This window comes from Galendromus occidentalis, unplaced genomic scaffold, assembly GCF_000255335.2.
Source record: "Galendromus occidentalis unplaced genomic scaffold, Mocc_1.1 scf7180000076583, whole genome shotgun sequence".
In the NCBI taxonomy this organism is placed as follows: Eukaryota; Metazoa; Arthropoda; class Arachnida; order Mesostigmata; family Phytoseiidae; genus Galendromus; species Galendromus occidentalis.
This window is the reverse complement of record NW_003804572.1, coordinates 1,292,495-1,314,180: the sequence shown is the minus strand read 5'-3', so window position 1 is coordinate 1,314,180 and position 21,686 is coordinate 1,292,495. Positions and strand designations below refer to the sequence as shown.

Here is a 21,686-nt window from a genome sequence, read left to right as displayed (position 1 = left end):
AGTCGCGAAGTATTCCTCGCTCGCGGGTTCACTCGTTTCGGCAACGAAACGACAACGTTCTCGCCTCTCAAAAAGAAAACCCGACCGCATGTTCATCGCTGCAGAAGCAATCGTCCCTGGTTCACTGTCGGAAGCTTCGAAGACACTTGATGCTAACAAGGGACGGACCATTCCCGGTCCTTGAAAATGCGGGGAGGCTCGAGAATTTCCCGGACCCTCGTCTTAGTGAGGACCATCGGCCTATCTCCCAGTCTCCATATCTGCGCCGACATCAGAATCTAATTCGTCGGGAAGAAGATGATCCTTCGCCGTATAATCCTCGCAGTCTCCGATGTACTCAAGTTCCAATGAAAGGATAACACAGGCTGAACAAACAGAGCGAGAAATCCTCGTTAGATTTCGTATCGCTGCAGTTCTCGTACAGCACTTCTGTTAGCAATGTATCCCATGTGCTGTGGGGCAGCGCGGTCTTCCCGCCGACGCGACGGAGTGTATTAGCGTCGGCGATCAGCCCTAGTATAGGTCGGAAGCGGCTCAAAGTTTTTATATGGATGTGTCATTTATAGCTGACTTCCGGGGAAGATGATCCAGTCGGAAACGGTTGTGCGAGAGCTGTAAACTGCTTCTAATTTATGAGTCATTAAAACTGAGAACATTCAACAGAGAAAACCATCGGAGAAGAAGCTCACGCGCGATGAGTACGTGTGTGCGCGACGTACTACGTACGACGTACTATGAGCGAGCAAAGATACGGCTCGAGGCGTAGACAATCTGGCCCAAGATTCGGTCAACGACACTACGATCGTTGCAAGTCCTACGTTGGTCAGGAAGGTTTTTCGCGGGATCATAGGGAGGGAAATAAGCCCTTTCTTGTCGAATCGCTCAGAACCACTCGCCAAATGCCGTGAGAATTTTCAGAAGGAAATGCGCGAGGTTTCTCGTGACGGGGAAAGTCCCGATGAACTCTACCCAGACTGCTCAAAATGACCCACACACAGGGTACTAGATCGTCCAGGACCGGATGGGGTTTACGGAATCGGGTGACCGCCCGGATTCTACCGTTCAGCAATAAGTCATCAATCTGCGCCGTGCGACCATTTGAGTCGCGAATCGAAGAGATGACCGTCGTAAGCTCTCGCTTCCAGCAAAATTCTTATCGAATCCGAGGAAGTCTCGAGTGTTGATCAGGAACTATCTTCAGGGAGAGCGAATCAAAAGCGAGAATTCGAACACATCCCGAAATGAACGCCAACTCCGTCTCACGAGAGAACGAGGCTTGTTCCGACGGCGGCGGAAATCGTTCCCGAGGTCAATCGTGGCTGCGACAGGAGAAGCTCTTGTATCAGGTATCTTTCACTTCTGAGTCATGCGGTCATAGTTCGCCCTCCGGATGCTCTGATAGGCCTTAGATGACCGCAGTTGTGGGGAACTTTTTGTGCGGAACACACCGAACGGAGCGGAGGTGACTTTCGAAAGGAAGTCCCGCGAGCAATTTTTATGCTCGTTTCGCGGCATCTTGCGACCGGGGGTGAGTTTGAGCACGGAGGAATACTCCGTGAGATACCGACGCATCAGCGAGCGCAAAGGTCGACACCATACGTTCGCGCTACATTTTGCGTGTAGGCGCCTACAATGCCCGCAACGTGGGCATCGAGCGCCCATTGGAGCGATTCGTTCTGTCGCCTCCGACGTCCACGGTACCTCTGGAGCATTGTGATTCCGGAAACCCCTCCGATGGTCCATGAGTGCCGAGGATTTCGTAAAGCAAGGCTGCTCTGAGGGAGGTCTTCTCGTTTTCTCCCCGCTGCAGAGGAAGAGATCTCATGGCTCTGCTGCCTCCCCTGCGAGACGAAGAGCTTAATGTGCTGTAAAATAGCACCGCTGACTTTCCCTCCATCCAGAGCGAGCTCAATATTTCCTTGGCGGCTCAAGAGCCAACTTGACCGAATGACTGACCACCCGACCGGCCGTGAGAGAAAAACTCGGCACTTGGCACCATATAAAATGAATGATGGGAATTATTGTGATTGAAGCCCCGAACACTGCAGCAGCCTAATGCCGACTGTCATGGGAAAACGTTTCGGAACGAGCGACCTTCGTAATGATACCCCTGAGAGACCGAGATAGAGGAAGCTGCGCGGCATAAGCATGATTTATGGTCAGCCGAGCAGAAACGGTGAAGGTGTGAAGCCGTACATGTGAAGTCGGTCTGAAGACACTTCCGAAACAGAGCGCTTTCTAATGATCTCGACAATAGAGGGATCTTTCCTCGCCGCGTTCATGGGCTCTAGCGCTCTAAATTTTTCGTTTTGAGCGAGGAATTCCCATAAAACGCTTCGGGAAAATTCCGCCGATCCCTCCATGAGCATTGCTCCTGCAGCTTCTGAGACTTTCCACACTCCGGGATTCCGTATGATTCGCCTCCTCTTCGTGAGAGGCAATCGGAACGATTTCGTCATGGATAGAAAGTGCTCCTTACGTTTTTAGTGGTATCCGGGCTTCGGGCACGATGATTATCGATTATCAATGCTCTCCCACAAAATATGACGTAGGGGAAGAGACAGGCGACCGGACAGTGGGCGAGGAAATATTGTACATCATAGAGACCGAGGAAGTTGCCGGAGAGGACCTTTTATTTTCCATCCCTTCCCGAAAGCTCCATGAAGAAATCTGATCCGTACGCAGCGAGTCGACTCGTCGCTTCTCCCGCTGCCGTTCGTTTGGAGCAGCGTCCAGTTTCAAATGGACAGGGCTTTCGGTAACCATTACGAACGCGACGCAGACGAAAGAACACCGGAGACTCCAGCCGGCGGAACAGAGGGAGGACGGAGGAAGAGTTTCCGGGAGTTCAACTGTAACGTGTTGCACGAGTCCTTCCATCCGGTCCGCACCGTACAATAATCAGCCGTTTCCCTTCACTGACAATCCAAAGTGTCCCGCTTGCCAGAGACAGACAATGATTCATGTCACGTTCACAGCTCCGACTAAAGCGATCGGTACGCGTATCCGACCGGAGAACGACCGGATTCTAAAGAATGACGTGTATTTTCGAGCAGTAGCTCTCCGATACTTCTGACGAAGCTATCGTTACGGCCCAGAAGCAGCTTCGCTGATGGGAGGGGAGCGAGGTTCTTGGAGCTCGCTCATGAATTGGGCGCCCGCCCGCAGCGGCATGGAACAGATTTTCGGGGAGAATATTGTGGAGCCTCCTTCCTACGGTGAACGCTTCGGTCTCGAGGAACCCACTAAATTCCCTGATTCTTAAGGTCTTTCAATCATCTTTCTCTTCGAAACGCCACTCTTGCACCATCCGAGCTATGCCGACGTATGGTGAGATGAGACAACCCCTCGATCAAGAACAAGTCCTGAAAGAGTCATCGCCGCAGCCCCATCTAATCAGCACAAACTCCTAGAGGATGCTGCATCCCGAGATTCCTCGAGGAATTCCGTTTACGGATCATGAGGAGCTTCCCGTCCGTGAGACTTAGTCAAATGCGTGTCATTTCAAAATTATCCCCGCTTATCCCGATTAACGACGCTGAACGTATTCGTGGGAGGATGGATCATCTTTCGAAGAGGAAAATTCAGGAACGGAGGGCAATCGGACGGCAGAGTCTCGACGCTCCCCATTATTTGCTCACTACGCTTGCTGAAAAAAAAGATCTGTTCTCCGTAGAGCCAAGCTCAGCAGAACCCCGGCTCCCTAGCACCGAAACGGTCCGAGAGCCTATTCCGTTCCAGAGCGTAATATCCGATTTCCGGACATATTCTATGCTCATTCGAGCAATCCACCACTCCGACGAAAGGAGCTTGCGGGGAAACTTAATTCTCGAGCGCGAGAATCCGTTTGTCGATCGAAACTATGGTCGGTAGTTTCATACCGTTGATCCCGGCAAGCCGGCGCCGCTCAGGTCTCGACGTGGAGTATCTGCAAGGGATGAGTTTGTAGTTTGCTTGAGCTGTGCCGGACGTCTTCCGAACACGCACCAGAGAGCCGTTCCCTTCCTAGGAATTCCGTCGAAAAGTCAAACATTCAAACTTAGTCGTTCACTGCGTTGAATGCATAATTCAGAAGCGGCTGCCGCGACGAATTCAAGTTTGACTTCTCTCAGAACCGCAGTAAAAATATTCTCTATACTCGTCTATAGTGGTCTCCCTCAGACGCAAGAGCGGAAGGAAGAGTGACGGGCACTGCCGACAGCTGGTGCCGTATGGCACCGCATTCGACCGAAAGAACTCTTGTCAGAGCCGCCCTCAGCTGAGCTCTGTGATGATGTCAAGGCAATTGTAAGGAAGCCCGGGTGACATTCCGGAATGAGCTTCTATCAAACGGGGGGAGTCGACAACTTCAGCGAGCGTCCTTTTTCTCCCCGAATCCTCTTGAAGCCGTCAGAGTATCGCGGACGGATTTATCCCGAGATTGGCTCCAAGTTAGAGCCTCTCTCCGTCGTCCGACCCCAGAATTACGGAGCGAGTTCTCTCGCACCCTCTAAGACGGGAAATATTCACTCTTTCGACTTCGGGAGCTGTGGCAGCGTGCAATCAGTGGCAGATCCAGGAATGCTGCGAAGGGGAAGAGGCGGTCGATCGGCATTCTAGTATGCGACCCGAAGCATGGGATTGTCCCGCGAAGACTAGCGCGACGAATCAGTTCCAGGTTTGGAGGGTAAAGATACGAGCCCCGCCGCTGCGGCTGACGAAGGACCACGTGGATTTTCGCATGATCTTCACTCCGATTCTATTTATGTTAATTCTGAATATATTCAGAAATCCATTCGAAGCCCTGGAAGCGTGGATTCGGTGGGTCCGGCACGCTGGCACGAACGCCGTCCTGGACCCGGTAGATCACTTTCGAGGGCGCGACTGGCTACCCACTTGCGTATCGAAGCTGAGAGAGCTTCTCGTCAGCGAGAAAGGCCAAGAGGAAGCCTTGCGTTCGGATAGGTGATGCATCTGCTATGTTTTCGCGATAGAAGGATCGTAGAAAAATTCTGGAGGAGAGAACTTGGCGAATCGCAGAATGACCTCAATAAGCGGCTGGGAGACAATCGATTCGATTAGCGCGTCTCTTCACGAATGTGCTGCCCACATTCCGACTGAATCACCGTTCTCCTAATCAGCTGCTTCCCCTGACGTTCATAACGTTCCTTGGAATGATGATCGCATCTGCTGGTAATTATTCATTCTAGTGAATTGTTCGTTCTCGCTGATTGGGGGTGTCATGGAAAGTTCCGGAGACGGCTTCCCGGATAAGACCGAGTCGACACAGCAAGCTCAAGTGATCTCTCGAGGAATAGTTTACGGGAACACAGCAAGATATTTCGGATTTCATAGAGAAGACGGTCATACTCACGAATGGAAGTTGTATGTCAGGCCCTATATCGACGGTCAGGATCTTTCGAGTTTCATCCGGAAAGTGAGTAAAGCAACCGACGAGGGACTCCTCAGTCGGTTCGTGATAATTGGTCGCTGGAGGGGATCTGGTGCGTGAGTTCCGAGACGGAAGATCGTGGAGATCCCTACAGGATATCAGACCGCCTCCTGGAACCGGAAAATCATAATTCTCAATTCTTCCCTATCCAAGTCATCTATTTTTGGCGGAATCTCCGTGCTCGAAATCTCCCGGACGCGGCCCATTCTGAGTGAACATCGGTGACATCTGATCCGTCGAATTTTTCAGGTTGTATTCGTGTTAGACCCTTATTACGCGAAGAAGGAGGTCACCGAGCCTCCATATGAAGTTCAACACACCGGATGGGGCGAATTTGACCTCGAGATCAAAATCGTATTTCGGATCCGCGCCATGCGGACTCTGACTCTGAACCACTACTTGCGGCTCGTCGAATATATCAACCACGACACCGGCGACTTCATTTACACTAATTCGGTTCGTTCAGAGCATTATGACGAAATCATCTTCTCGAGACCGCCGGAGAAACTGCGCCTGGCTCTGGAAGTTTCTCAGGACCGGAATGATCGAGCAATGCAATCAAGGCAGCTCGGAGTACAAAGCAATGCGTCGGAAGGAGACGGAGAAGTTCGACGGAAGCTGAGAGACGATGAGCATACTCTCAAAAGAGCTTTGAGCTTGCAGAGCATTCGCAGCGCGAGACAGGTAACTTCGTTTCGCAGCTCAGGGGGCTCCCCCGTCATGAATATATTTTCGAAGTGTCGGAATATGCTGGGATTAGAATCGGGGTTTTAACTTCGGCCAATTAATCTCCACAGAAAGTGAGGCGCGAGATCGAGCTATTGAAACACGTGATCTGCCGGCGTCAGGACGAAATCCTCCGGCTGACGAATCGGATCCAGACGCACGAAAACGGCGCATGATTGAATAAATCGTCTCTGATTGCCCTGGAATCCGAGCGAATAAAGCCTCCGCAAAGAATATGTATTTCCTCATTCTCAGGTGGAACGGATGGACGGGCAGCGATTCGGGGCCTCGGTTCCTCCTGGTGTCCTCTCCTCGATCCGCGAGCTCGGTACAAATGTCTACCGGTACCGGGGGCCACCGGGATTCGGACGTGGTGAATTCTGCGAGTGAGCGACCGTGACCGCGGCGTTGGCGTTTTGTGAAATAAGCAAGAGACCTTACTCAGGCATGGAATTGAGTTGTGCTCCCCATGCAGCCTTTCCGCGATACGCTCCATTGTGGTCTGGTCGACTGCGTTGGCCGGGCCGAGTGCGTTTGACATATTAGCACAAAAGAACTCCAGATGCAGAGAACGGAGGGAGCAACGAATCGCTGGAGCCATGGACATGCAGACTAGGGAGTTGATATGCAGACCGACGCGGTGAGAGCGGAGTTGAAAAGGCAAATAGACTCCTGCGGTGGGGACAATCCGTGTGCGTGAGAGACCGGTCCAGAACAGCGGTGAGGGGTAGGGGAACCGGGGTCGACAGAAGCGGGTCCCGTCTCCGTTGCCCGTTTCTGACAATCAAGAGAGGGGTAGCCGCGCAGATGAGGAAGCACTCCTGGAGTGACGGATCGAAGCGACCCGATCCTGGGAGCTCGAGCTTTCGTAGAGGTTGCTCTGTTTCTCAGATAAGCGCTCGAAATTGTTCACGCTGCCGCATCTCACTCGAACCAACAAGAGCCTTGCCCTGTCACACGACGAGCATGTATAGACAAATATACGAACCACTCGCGGAGGAAGCTCGGAAGCTCATTGGTGAGCGCGCAGTAGAAGAAAGCGGAAAATTTGCTCTAGAGGAGATTGCTGGCTCAGGGTGAGCCGAGATCGCACCTTCTCCCGCATCGTCTAGAGTCTAGAGGATGATGAGTGGACATTTCATAGAGGTGAAGATGTTTTCAGGATGTCCGTATTAATGAAAAGTTTTGGAGTATGATAGAGAGTGCTCGACTACCGTGAATATTCTGATTGGAGGGCATGTGCGTCTATTTTTCGTCAATCCGAACCCTGCCCGTCTATTGGAGACTGCTTGTCCATTCCTCCAGTCCATCAAAGGGACAACTCCGTCCGGTCACTCATACTGTTGAACTATGTTGAATCAATCAAATAATTACCGCGAGCATTCCACATACACGAACCACTACTCTCACCAACGAGCCGCGAGAGAACTTCTGCAATCTTCGCGACTCGAGTTCCTGATTTTTTACCCCATGGAGTTCCCGACCAGTGGAGACTGCCTCTTTATCTAATTGGTCCTTAAAAGCCTACCTGGGGAAGAATGCCCTCGTATCAAAACATTCACGGTACACATATTTTCGGGCTCGAGGGGGGGAGGGCCTCTACGAGACGAAGTGCCCTCTACCAGGATGACCATGATCAGTGTTCTTGAAGATTATTGAGACTGAACAGTTTGCGGAGACCCCGGCTTTTCTCGGATGGAACTGGCATTACTCAAACAGAAGTTATGGTTGTTATTTCCTCGGCGACCAGCGTAGGAAGCCGACGAATCACGGAATCAAGGTTTCCCGCGACTTGACAATTCCATCAAACATGTTTGTCCCATTCGCTCCCTGCGGTATCCCGCCCCCCGATAATCTTCCGTTCCCCTCTCGCTGTGTACTCGAATCGATCCCCGTTCGAGCTATATGTCTGTGAGCGTCGTCATTGAGCATCTCGCGACAGCCACTGTTATTACAAACTAGATGTCTCCGCCGAATTCCGCTCCCGTTGTCACGGAGATGTCGCGATGGTAAGGAAAAGAACACGAGAGTCCGTCGAAGGGACAGAATCGGAGCAACATCTCCAAAGAATGGGAGATTCCTAGACAAAGTGAGCATCGCTGGGCGGTTGGATGGGTAACCGGCCAGCCGACCGGCCGGTCAGCCAGCCTCCAAGACAGCCGGGCGCGTGTTTGGCACAGACTATATAACGCTGCATTCTTCGATAAATTAGCGATCTCTCCACTCGTTGCTGCTGTCGTCGCTGCGCCCGTCCCTGTTTGTCCACAACGGAATCAGATAACAGATCGTGTGACGGACGTCGCCAAAGGAGCAGAAGAATGTGTGATTGAGGATATCCTAGTGATAATTCATCCTCCTTCACTACACGATCCCGCGCACAGATCGGAATGCTCATCGAGAACCTCGGAACTTGGCGGATTCCGCAATGAGATGGGAATCTTAGCCTTCTGCGCTCAGAGCTCAAATTAGTCCCGGCCAGGAATAGGGGGAACTCGGTAGGAGGTGGGAGAACTGCTCAGGAGTCGGAGCGATGAAATTCTCTCGAAATCATCGCGATTCCTTGAGAGGAACTCCCATTTTCCGCCCCGTACGTAATTTCCGGTGCTCTGATCGCTGTCGAGACGGCTCGCAGCTGCCCGCCGAGATCGCCGGGCCATTTCGGGATCTTCATTCGTTTTCCGGATCTGAGCGGAGATCGCGGGCCGTCGGTGATTCCCGAACCAGGTCTTCCAGACGAACTCCATATCGACAAGGGAGCGGAAACCCGAGAGGCAGAGGAGGCGGAAGAGAAGGTTCCTTTACGAGGACTTGACGCGACCGCGCCGATGCCGGAGGAAAAAGACGACAACGAATAACTGTGCGACGAAAAATCCAATAAAGTGCGAGACGCGCTATTGCGCCGCCGCGGCGGGACTTTTCAACTTCAAAGGAAGACTCGTCCAGCTCTCTCAGAACATCTCGCGACCGACGCAGCGACAGACGGACCGGCCGGGGGCCGTCCGAGAGGGCGGGCGGACGGGTCATGGAATTATTATGAAATTCCTCAAAATGGAACTGAAGAGAAAGGCGGAAGGCGTGAGAAAGTGAAGTTGCTGCCGTCGCCGACTTGGGGATCTCGAACGCTTTAAGGAATGCTTGAGTCTCTACCGAGCCTCGCCCTCCGCTTGGTCGACTGAATTTCTGTCTGTAGGTTTGTGCTCTGCACGTCAGAGCAGGTCTGCTATCTGGAACGGCTGCTCGTTTATGTGCTGTGCTGTTCTTGGATAGAAGGCAGTCAACAGTTCGCGTTTCTCGTTGTCCATCTCACCGAGTTAGAATATATTTGACGTCTGCAGCCCGCTCCCCCTGGACATCCAATCAGTTTCAGGTTTACTCTTCCTATTATTCGGCAAGACCCGTCCTGGGTTTATGGAAATGAGTTTCGTTTTTTTTTTTGACAGGGCGGCGCTCCGTCAGCCGGAACGTTCGCTCAAGCGGCCGGAAGAGGGAAAAATGAAGAAGAAAGGTATGTGAGCAATTCGATAATCGTAGCCCGCCTTGACCGTCATATTGAAGTTCTGTGTCGTCCGCGCAATTTCAGGAGGAGGGTCTGGACAAAAACCTCCACCGCAGACTCTGAACGAGAGCGACCGAGTGGAAATCGAGGGATCCGCTCCCGATCACAGGAAGCTGGTACGCGGTGTTAGAGCCCTTGCCAGGGGACAGGGTCTCACCGGAAGACGCACATAGGAACAGACACCGACTCAGTGTCTATGGAGGAAGATAAAGAGAGGGAGAGAGAGGAAGAAAGGAGCGGCGAGAAGGAGAGAGAGAGGGAGAAAGAACCGGCGAGAGGGAGAGAGAGCGTAAATCTCTTCCTGCGGTTGCAATGATGGCTCTTGACTCGGCCGCAGCCGCCACTGCCGTTGTCGCAACAACCCAATATCGCTTTGCTGTTGCCCTGTCGAAGGTGGGTCTGCCAAGTCTAGTTGCCTCTGGCGTTGGATTACCTCGGTTCGTGGCTTAACACGACGACGCGGTACAATACTCTCGTCGAGACCAACCGGCAGCAGCAGAGCGCGAGCTCTGCACAGTACATTGCTCTCTCTCGTCTTTCTCTTCCGCCCGTTACAGCCTGGCGGACAAGCGGGCCGGCCTGTCCACTGGCGGTACCGTGTTGTTGACCGGGAGTTTTCCAGCAACAAACTCTTGGCAAACATAATATCCGGAGGGAATTCAGCTTAAGTTTTCCTCATCGACTCTGAAGCAGCCGAGGGAGAAACCATGTTCCTTTGAAATTCGCCCCGATGCGGAATTAGCGCTTTTCAAGAAGATCCGCTATCTCGGGAAGTCTCTCGGAAAGCGCCGCGCCGGCAATCGGAAGCGAGGAGTATGAGTTCTCGCGATACGCTCAGGCTGAGAGGCTTACCGAGAACGAGCAAGATTCGTCAGCGGAAAATTCTCTGAAATCCTGGATACGAGCTTCGCAGAAGTGGAATTCTGGAGCGGAAGGGGAGAAAACGAATTACCCAGGGATTTAATTCACCTAGCCAGCTACCGGTCTCACGCATTTGATCAGTCAGAAAACCACTGTTTCAGGTCCATTGCCCAGAACTGCGCACGACCGCCGTCAATCGGGACGAGAATGTTCGTGTATACGCAAATACGCTACGCCCCGAAAACGAAGGCTTGATTATCGCGAGTCCCGAGGTACCTCCGTATGCCCCGGCTCGACTTCCTGATTTCCAAGACTACAAAAGAGGGTGTGTCCTCGGCGCGTCCTCAAGCTTATCGTTGACGGGATATCGATCCTGCCTGCTTTGTGCGTTCAAGCGAGGCGAGTGGGTGACAGACAGCGTTGCGTTCAGACTCTGGAACTTCCTAGTTTGCATTAATCGACCCGAGAGACGCAATCGCTTCCCCGACAGAGAATGTTCGTCGTCAGACATGAGCTGAACTCGCGAGATCCTACGTGCACAGACAAGATCACGTCATAAGACTCAACCTACCCCAAGAGACTCGCGGAAATAGACGGCCCGCATTTCGCAGCCACCTTTCCGGGGAGCGAACCCGAGAAAGAAATAGCGGAGAGTTTATTAAAATCCTCATCGACAAACAAACATATAGCTCGCGGAGACGCACGGGGACAAAGCTCTCAGATTCGAGTAATCAAACCCGATCGCGTCCGAGAGTCGAACAAGCACCTTGCTCGCTCAGTCAGCCTCTTGATCGATCGGGGCTTCAGCTGCTGTTTGAAAGTGGATGGATCAAAAGTACATCAACGCTATCACCGGGCCCTATCATCCCTTGATGATGCTGCTGCCGTCGCTGCTGCTGTTGCACCCTATTCCTGGGCTGCAACAGGAATGAGCGCACTCGGTCGCCGTCGAAGTTGTAGCAGGCAGCGGCGGCGACGACGGCATTGGCAGCTAAAACAAAAACGAACGTCGAAGTTGAAATATGCCTTCCCTGTATTCACAACAACAGCCGCCGCCGCAGCAGCAGAAGGGATCAGATGCAGAAGCAACTTCTAATTCGAACGGAGTCGCGGACGATGCTCCCCAACCTTCAATCAATACCGAAACTGCCTCTGTGGAAGCCTCGCTGAACGTCATTACCCCAAATGCGGAAGCTCAAACCATCATCACGAGTGACAGCAAACCAATCATTCCATTCGACTGCTGTTAGAGCCTTCCGTCGTCGAAGGGCTCTGAGGGTACGTCTGCCCACGTCTCTACGCAAATTCCAGAGCACATGCCTTCCAAATAGGGTCAACCCACGGAGGCTGCCCCTGGAAACGCCTGCATTTCATTCGAATTCGTTTCCCGTACAGGGAAAACTTGGAAGAGGCTCCTATTGGAAAACCCAGATCCCCAGACCTACCAGCGGCGACCGAAATTGTGCATTCACGGAGTTTCCATAAGGGAATCGAATGAAGACATGATACCACGTTTTCCCTCTCTTTTTCAGTATCGTCCCTCTAGAGCGATCTTCTGGAACCTCTTATCTCCGTCGACCCGACGGAGCTCACGGTGAACCCAACGGGAGGGCTCGGGACCCGAAATCGACGAGCGCAGATCCCCAAGGAAAACATGCTCTTCATAATCGAAGCTTAGCAAGTAATCGATGATCCGTGATCGACATCCATACGATTCCCGGTTCTGTAATCCTCTATTTGCTCAGCGTGAATTTATTCCTCTTCTTTTCCCGCAGTCTGGTGACGAGTGTGGGCCGTTGTCTTGAGGTCTTCAAGCCAAGCATGAAAAAGCGAAAACGATGAGATTTTCAAGAGAGTACTCCGACGTCACACAAGTCGTTCTAACGGCCAGAGCTCTACATCGGAAAATCATCAAGTCACGCATAACCTACCACCAGCTGCGCGAGTATCTGGGAAATCCGGGGTTTTTGTTCGAAACTCAAGGAAACTCGATGGTCAGTGTGAAACGTCTGACCATGTAAGCTCTCAAGGACAGCTTGCGATGTATCAGCAGAAGGAAAGACCCCTCAGCTCGCCGCCGCTTCCTCCCTATATTCCCAGGCAATATCCTCCCAAACACTCTGGGAACCAGAACTTTCGCCTCGTCGACAGGTTGTCGGCGCAGAAATAAGGGCTCTGATTTTCATCGTCGAAAACTTGACCTCGAACGCTGTTGCGGAAAAACTCCCACCGATTGGATCACAGTCGCTAAACTGTTCTCGAGTGGAGTCGTTCCGAATCCACCTCCGATCGAAGACTTCTCCAACGGTCTCGATCACATACGACCCATCAAAAAACTTTCGGAAAATCAATTCGGAAACTTCTACCAAGCCCGACTCGCCTACTCGGTTCCCTGTATCTTACGCTTGCAGCCGATCGGAGCGAACGAGTCTTCTCGCAGCAGCCTCGATTGCGTCGCTGGCTGCGTTCTCGGCAGTCCTTTCATGAGCGGATACTTCGCGAGTTCCCCGACTGCCAGCACTCACGCCATTGTTATTGAGCACCTCGATGGAGCCGAACTTCAGAATATCCTGTCGATTCCACCGCGGAGCCCGGACGTAAATACGAAATGCTACCTCGGTCAAATTGTGTTGGCTCTGGAGAGAGCACCTACACCGTAGGGGCTTCATCTGTCGAAATATTCAGGAATTTTCCCCTAGAGCGCGACACCATCGGTATATCCACGGAACCGAGGTGGTTCATCAGTCCCCTATGTCGCTCGAGAGCCTTCTTCCGAAACATTCTCTACAGAACAAGTCCGGGAATTACCTTCCTGAGTGACTCTTCTCATAGACGAGCGAGGTCATGCTCCTCGGGAACGACCGAGTGAGAATATTCGAGATGGACGAGTGCAAAACATTCATCGACCGCTTCATGCCCAACCCCCTGAGGAACATCGCGCGGGGCACGCCCTTTGAATTCGATGATTGGTAAGTTGTCGGTTCGTATGCCTTCATTGCACCTGAAGTACTGCGATCTATTGATTGGTGGGGATCGATGAGAGAGCTGACGTCGGATCTAATTGCGGAGGAAAAGCATCCGGGAACTTCATTCATTCGAGGCTTCAATCCTGATCACGAGATATGGACGAATCCCTTGTTGGAAGTGTCCGAAGTTTCATAATGTATTCCAGGTGGGCATTCAGAGTCATGGGCTGACATTTGTTCTTCGGTCACTTGCCATTTCCTTCGAGCCTTGTTACTTGCGAGCGATTTCTGCAGGAAGCGAAGGGAACGACCACTTCACTTCAAAGTGAAATAGGGGGATTCGCCCGGAAACCAGAAGAGTCTCCTGAAATGTCTCATAACGGCGAAACCCTCACGTCACTTGTTGGCTCGTGGCATTAGAGCAATCGAAGCCCTGATTGACCCGATTGCCCTCAAAACTTGGGGAAAGCGATTTGGAAGATGCCCAATATACTTTCAGGTCGACTGCGTTCCGTGCCGTATAACGAGATCAAAGTTCACACTTCTCCCATGGATCTTGATTGGTCCGCCCTCAGTACCAATGGAACGTTGAGAGATTGCGTTTCTTTGATCGACCAAGCGCGAATCGCCAACGGAAACATGAGTAGAAAAGATACGGAGCCACTGGTGTTCGAAAAGGTGAGTCCCCTCCTCCCTCCCAAAGCGATGCGGAAGCCTTGAAGACCCCGATCGAATCCGACTCGCAAGAGGGCGTCGAATGGCCACCTAACACACGTATCCCCTCTAAACCGCATTGCGGAAGATGATGGGAGCTCTACCTCTATTTACTTTTTTTCCTCCGAGCTTCTCGAGAGTCATGCAGAAATTAATTATCTAGCAGTCAGACTGAACTCGCCGCCGAAATCGTGGACCCGATCGACCCTATCCATAGTATGGGGTCGGGTATGAAGTTTTTCCCATCGACTCGAGGCTGACATCCGTACAATTTCACAGTTCAGAAAAACCAAGATGACTTTTCGACCGTCATTCTCAGCTGATTTCCGTGCTCTGGACGACCCTTGGGATTGGAGGACGGAATCAATATCGAAAGTTCTAATCGAGGTGAGTGTTCGGGAATCCGGGCATGAGATAATAAAAGCGTGAATAACCGTCACGTGTTCGACGGCCTGTCGCCACGATAGGTGATGCTGAATCATTGTTCCCTTCGAGACAATCGGGAGCATGAGTAGTTCGGAGTTCTTGCGCGTGACCTCGGGCGAGACCTCTGACCATCAAATCGGGAATATGTGCATAGTAACGCAGAATAAGTCTTACGTACTTGAAGCTCCGGAACATATTCGTGGTCTCATGCTGACGAACAACGATATTATGCTCCATTGGGGAGCCCTCCTCACCGAAAGCGGAACATTCTCACATTTAGTTGTCCCTCCGATATTTGTCTGCCACTTCTCTCGCATGTTTCTCATATATGAGATGAGCAACCCGAAAGAGCAATTCCACTCGAGCGAGTCACCCCATCGCGTTGTTGGTCGAGCTGTGGGGATTTCGTTCTCGTCTACTCGCCGCGATTCGGGCTCCCTTACACGTCGACCCTAGCGTCTCTCGGCTCCCGCATATCGTTTCTGCTTGAACCAGACAAATTGGCAGTTGTACGTACATATGGCTGCCATAAGATTCGCTGACGAAAGTCAATTATTACGAGAGGTCTCGGGAGCGATTTGTGGAAACCCCATATCGGCTCAATGGCCTCGTCCCGACTCAATGAATCATGTTCTCTGAAGGCAGCCTCAACTGTGGGACATTCCATCTGACCGAGGAAAATTGGACTGATTGAGTGAAATGGAAGTTCTGCGGGGCGGCCTGACCGGAGAAAAATGTGTCGTCCACTTCGAGAAGAGGCTTCTCTAGTCGGTGTGGAGTTTCCATTGTTTCCTCCTCGGACGAGATGAAGTTTCGGGACGATTTCGGACTCGTCCTCCCCGAGAACGACCGCATTGTCGAGAGCTGTTCGTGCTTTCACGCCGTTCACGTCCAATCCCAAATCCTCTGCTTGTCCAGGCTGTCTCGAAATACTCTCTGGAAACATGCTTTCAACTCTCTCCCGCTTACCATTAAGGTGACGATTTCCCGAGTCGGCGCAGTTACTTTTTCATTTTCTCTGAGCCGTCCCCGTCAATGTTGAGTACTCTGACCAATCTGCGGTACGCACGTAGAAAGCACACGTATTGGACGGAGAATCGTTCGCCGGTTTTGAGAGCTTGCCCAACCGAGCGTTCGGGGATATGGGGGAGGAGGGGGGAAGGGAATTCTGTTCGGAAGTGCAGGATTCATTCTTCCACAGAACGATTCCGCTCCGATTGCTGCGTGGGCCTGCATTCAAAAAGCGTGAGATTACGTTTCGAACGAAAGATATTGAGGGAGAATGTTCTCGTGAATTCGTCGTACGGCCCCAAATAACAAGTCCGATACTTTCTCTGCAGAACTAAAAGCGATCGGTGATCGAGACCTGTCCGCGGCCGGTATGATATCGACGCTAGGCCCAGATTGACTTCAAATTAGCAAAACATAGATCTCTCTAGAGATGCTCCCGGCCAACGGATGGATATCGACGGGAACCCGCTGTTACAACCCGCCATCGGACACAGTCACGCAACGCCTGATGATGACGATGGCTCGAAAAGAGAGGAGAATACAAGATACTCACCTTGAGTCCGCCGAGCGTGAGGCCCGCGGAGCTTCCATTCTCACTACCTTGGAGTTTTGTGGGCGCTAAGCGCAACAGCGGCGCGCTCCTCTCCCCCGAGAGGGAATGACAAGTTCGTTCCGAAAAGCAGATAAAACTGGGGCAGAGTTGCCAGCAAGAGGAACCGAAGGGGCAGATCCGCTCCCTTCTGTCAATCTCATGGTTATTCCTGCGTGCCGAGGATGCACGTAATTCTCTAGGAAGCAAACTTTTCACAAGAGGCTCTGTTCCGTTTCCAAGTGTTATATGGCTCAGGTTTATGATCGCGCAGGCGAGGCGCACACTCCGAGAATAGAAGGAACTCAAGACAGACTATTGCTCTCATTCGGTTGGCTTCGGTCTCCACGGCAATTTTTTTCCCGACACCGAAAGTATATCCGGAGACTAAATCCGAGAATTCTACACGGTCAGGCGCGGCTGAGTTCTAGCCCGCAGAGTCCGGCAGAAAAGGAGTTCAGAAGAGCGGATGGGTCGGGGAGGAGATGTTTGCGCAGTCAGCGGCGTGCTCGCCGGCGACTTGGAGCACACGAGCGAGCGGAGGACAGGAAGAAAAATCGCGCGCGCTCGTGGAGAAATGCCATACCAACCCTACATTCCCGAAGGTGCAGCTCGCTCGAGGAATGGATCGTTCTCAGAAGACAAGGAGTCGAGCTCTACTCTTCTCCGCTTGCCATGTTGCATTCTTCCCGGCTGGGACAAATGTGCGTTCGGGGCACAGTCACGGAGCGATGGTAGGTACCAACGCCGATCCCGGGGAATAGTTCAGCCCGCGCCGGATCCGATGTTGATCCAAAACATACGAAATCGAGCCAGGCGATCGCCAGGTCCATCGAAACTTTCGATTCTAATCCTCGAGCAGACGCTCGATCGAGTCTATGGAAGGACTAATTTGAATCTCACTGTGCTCTGAACACTGCTGCTGGAATCTGGCCAAGGGAGAGGAAGAAAAGGACGTCCAGCAACGATGGGGAACCCGCTGGCGGGAGTTTCCAAGCGCTGAATTCATTTTCAGCATCTGGACGAGTTCCCACGCTGCAGTCGTTTCCGTGCAACGCTCCAAAATCAGACTTCTTCGAGAAACGGCGATGCCTTTGTGTCTGAGGAATGTTCAGACAGCCGGTCGGGCGGTAATTGTCGTGAAAAGAAGAATTCGACCCGCCGACGTCGCTACCCCGTGGGCATCTCGATCAATCAATATCGTCCAGCTCAGTGATCCTTCCGAGGGATTGACGTCGCGACGCTGCGGCGTCTCTGCCCTTACCCGGAACGAGCCGGAGTACTGACTGCCGATACACTCGTATTCTTCATCCTCTCCGGGTCAGGGCCGTGGCTCTCTATTCGGCTCCCGAATACTCCCAACCCGGTCTCCCGTTATTTCTCTTCTGTTCTTCGCTGTCGAGTTTTTGTCTATTGGACTCGGATTCAGGGCTCCATCGGGCACGATTTCCTCGTGGCTGCCCGGTGTTCGTGATAGAGTCTGGATCCTTCATCTGCACTTACGTTCTCAGCTCCTTCCCCGCGTAGGAACCGAGACAGCGATTTTTGTTTTTGTGGTTCTTTCCTTGCTCACTGCCGCCGCCGTCTGCGCTCTTCGTTTCGGTGGGGACATCTAGGTCGCATGCGTTTTCACTTCGATGCCATCCGTTCGATTGGACGAGAAGTGAAGAGAATTATATCAAAACACAGACTATCGAATTTCACGGCCCACAGAACGTGGAGCTCACTCGGAGGCCCAACAGGTCAAACAGTCGCGATTCCAACACGAGCAGGTCATGTCCTCAGAGAATCGGCCCGAGCTGAAAAAAATATAAAGAACATCTTCGTCTATAACGCATCCGTATTACATTCCTCTTGTTGAGCCTGTGAATCACCAATACGGGGCAATTCGTCGGAGAGAGCAGAAAGCCAATATACATAAGTGGTTTGCTCCGTTCGGAGCGGCTTCTTAGAATATGCATCGGAAATTTGCGCTTGAGCGACGGTGCACCGTAGGTTATTTTGGACGAGCATGCAGAGCGATCGAGGCGGTACGAGGTCTCAGCGCGAACAACGTGCTCGGGGAGAATACTCCTTCTCACTTGTGCGGGCTGTTGTGAGTTTTCCAGGCAAGCACTCCGCCGAGGAAACTTATGTATGTCTGGCTTCGCATGGGACCGAGACAAGGGATCTCGCGAGATGGAATTCCAGCGTTCATTTTCGGGCGAAACAAAGTCTTGTACGCGTGCTGATTCCATGCACAGCAGCTCGTTTCCTTACAGCGAGCCACGTACCGCATATCAACGGTCCGGTATTTTCTTCTGCTCTCGTAAATTTCCAATGAAACGATGACCCGCGGATCACAGGCACTCGATGCCGAATGACATGTTAGCCCTGGATACGTTTGGCACGGAGCCAGCGGATAATCAAAAGACGGGGAATCAATATCTTCTCCGAGTGATGCACAAGGAACACAGACAAGGAGAATGGTTTTTGCAAAGGAATGAACGTGATGGAGGGATTGTTCCCGTGCCCGCCACCGTTGTCATCGCGGAGGGAAACCGCTCCCCCCCTTCCCTGCCGAAGGAATGAAGCAACGACCGAGACAGCCGAAATGCCCATCGCCACTGAAGGAGATGAACACGAGGTTCTGAGCGAGACCCGTTCCCGTCGGATCGCAGGGACGCGGGAGTATTCCTTCGCCTTATCCGAACCATAATCCACCACATCGACGTTGCTGGTGGCGTAGGGCGATACCTCGGAGGGAGTTTTCAGAACGGTCTGTATGACGAGTGACCAGGACGTAGATCATCCACGCCCAACTTCGGTGCCCTGGGGATCTTCTCCCCGGCGGGAACGAATGAACAAGACAAAAAAAGAAAACCTACGCTCCCTGAAGTTACGCAGAGCTTCGGCAGGCTGCTGCCCGGCTGGCTCCTGCCGAAGTTGTTGCGAGTGTCCGTTGCAAGGAGTCCGATGATGATTGGCCTGTGCGCTCAAAATTCCCTGCGTCGCGTCCTCCCGTCGTCGGTCGCTTTCCTCCTCGCTTTGAACAACGGGAGTAAAGTTTTACTGTGAGACCATACGAGCGAGCGAGCAATAATAGAATCACTTGTTGTGCCGTTCCACTATGCACCCATAGTGGAACAACGGCTAAGCCCGATGGGCAACATTGAGCTAAGCAAGGCTAATGATTATGCTTTGTTCTTGCTAAATATTTATAACCTCCTGCCAGCTTTGCTTCCACTGGATGTTGCTGCTCGTGCCGAGCCTTCCGCCGTCCGTCGGAGCCGCTGCTTCTACATGCGTAGGCACCTCAGCAAGAGATCAGCGGGCAACGAAAGAAAAACCTCGCCGCTGTTAAGCAGCTATAATCGAGAGAGTCTCTCATCTCTGCTGCGAGCTACGGAGTCATGGTCTGATCTCGCTGTGCGTCGTATTATTCCTGCTCTTTCGCTATCCAACGATAGATGAGCTTTCTGCATTGCAACACATTCATAACGACGCATGTACGGTCTCCGCGGAGAGCGAGTCTATTTCCCGTTCATTTTCCATCAAAAAGTGAATTATTCTAAGCTCCTCTGAGGACTTTTTCATTTATTCGCCCTCCTCGGAATCCTTTTTTCAATCGGGGGTCCCCACAGACTGTCCTAATTGAAATCCAAAGGAATCCGCGGAGCCATTGAGACCTTCGCGCGAAGACTTCTGCTCTGGAGTCATCCTCGCTCATTCAACTGCATCGTACGATCTGCTGAGCTCTGCACAGAAATGCGAAACTTGTGGACAGGCGACCGAAAGCAACAGGAAACAAAGCCAGCATACATCTACGAGGGGATCTAAATTCAGCCAAATCAGCTACCGCAGTCAGCAAACAGACAACACGGACGTGATCTTGGGTAAAAAGCGGATTCGCCTTCCGTATCCCCTTCACGCTCAGCTCGAATCTCGGGGGAGCCCAGCTGAGTTCGGGACGAATTTGAAACGACATTGTTGTATGATATGTTTAGAAGGCAACAAACTATCGATATTCTCGAGTCAGCTAACCCGTTTTTTTTTCGAGTCACGGAATTCTTATCCGGGACCACACAGTGCGGAGCCGGGGATTCCACGAGCTCCGAGACACGAGTTGATTGTACACCCAGTACAAGCTTTGCGGCTCACCGTCAGCTTCAGGCCTGTATCAGCAAAGGAAGCAATGCGATGGAGTAAGATGGAGGGCGAGCGCAGCCAAGTGCTTAGTGTGTTCATGATGTTGTTAGCCCTGGCGTTTGATGATTGCCTTCTCGAGCGAGCGAGTTGCCTTGCCTCGGGCGACATCGATGAAACCGCGTTGCTATTAGCCGCGTTTTGTGGGGACGGAACCCCTCCGAGGAAATCTCATCGCAGGAGAGGCGAGCTCACGGCCAGAAACGTTTGTTTCCCAGAGTTGAAACTCGGATTCCACCAGCAATCGGGCTCTCCGGGAAAAAAATGAATGATCCCGAAGCAACAGCGGCTAGGATCTCCAAGCGACCCGGTTGCTCACGGAGGTCGAGGAACTAAGCGGTTCAGCATAAAAATTGGGCAATGCCGGCGAAGCAAAAAAGTTTGTGGACTTGTCGTCGTATAGCTAGCGGCGACGAAGAGGTCGTGATGGCTCCGGAGGTGGCGGTCGCAATCGTTGCCGTTCTCGGACGAGCGAACAGGCGATAGCACATATCCCACCGCTAATGAGATTCGCTATCACTCGAAAGGCGTATTTAGCGGCGAGCTCTAGGCAAACTCTCAAGCCACACCTCTTTGAGGAAGAAGCACCACCCTAGTCGACATTCCCTCATCACGACCGCTGCCACCATCAACCTCACTCTCAACACCGATCCCTCAGAACAAGCTGGGTTCCGTACGTGCGACGACGGCTCTACGATGTGTAAGTAGTGGGCTCCAACATGCGAGCACAAGGTGGTGATCACGGAGCAGATTTGGATCGAGTTTGAGTCGAAATGATGGATCCTTTTCGGAAAATCCCACGCTGCTTCCTCCGCAGCGCTGACCTCAATCCCTACTGGATCGAAGCTCCCCCTTCTTCTTTGGGAACTTGATTCTTTGCCAAGGATTGAATTTCTGCAGGCTTTTTTTCCAATACGAGGGAAAAATCTTGGAACCCGAGCCGCTATGGTCAACTCGGATGTCCTTCGATGAAGCCCCCGAGCACTGTCGTTTCATATGCTCGCTGGCAAGGTCAAAGTCCTCTGTGACTGGACTTTTCCAAAAGACGTTGCTCCCTCGTCGTGACCCAAAAAGACGAGAGAACCTCTCGGATCTAATACCTACAGAACTCAATTCCCTGTCGGGGAATTGTGACGGAAACATGTCCGCCGCCTTGGGTGAAGAATCCTGGCGATGAGGTGCATGAGTCGACTTAACCTCGAACAAGAGCTCTGGCTTCAC

At 52.3% G+C, this 21,686-nt stretch overlaps 1 protein-coding gene across 1 annotated transcript; it reads left to right on the top strand.

Annotated features, from left to right (window-relative positions):
- The first annotated feature begins 5,140 nt into the window (after positions 1–5,140).
- Positions 5,141–6,333, top strand: LOC100908493 (YEATS domain-containing protein 4). The gene is made up of 3 exons (XM_003739789.1): positions 5,141–5,416; positions 5,681–6,115; positions 6,229–6,333. Exons 1-3 carry the CDS (start codon positions 5,222–5,224, stop codon positions 6,331–6,333), a joined length of 735 nt encoding a protein of 244 aa, XP_003739837.1. The 5' UTR covers positions 5,141–5,221.
- Positions 6,334–21,686: the final 15,353 nt, after the last annotated feature.

Coding starts and splice junctions, on each gene's coding strand:
- LOC100908493 (XM_003739789.1), top strand. CDS start 5,222: ATGGAAAGTTCCGGAGACGGCTTCCCGGATAAGACCGAGTCGACACAG. Junction 5,417..5,680: donor TTTCGAGTTTCATCCGGAAA/GTGAGTAAAGCA, acceptor CGAATTTTTCAG/GTTGTATTCGTGTTAGACCC. Junction 6,116..6,228: donor GCATTCGCAGCGCGAGACAG/GTAACTTCGTTT, acceptor TAATCTCCACAG/AAAGTGAGGCGCGAGATCGA.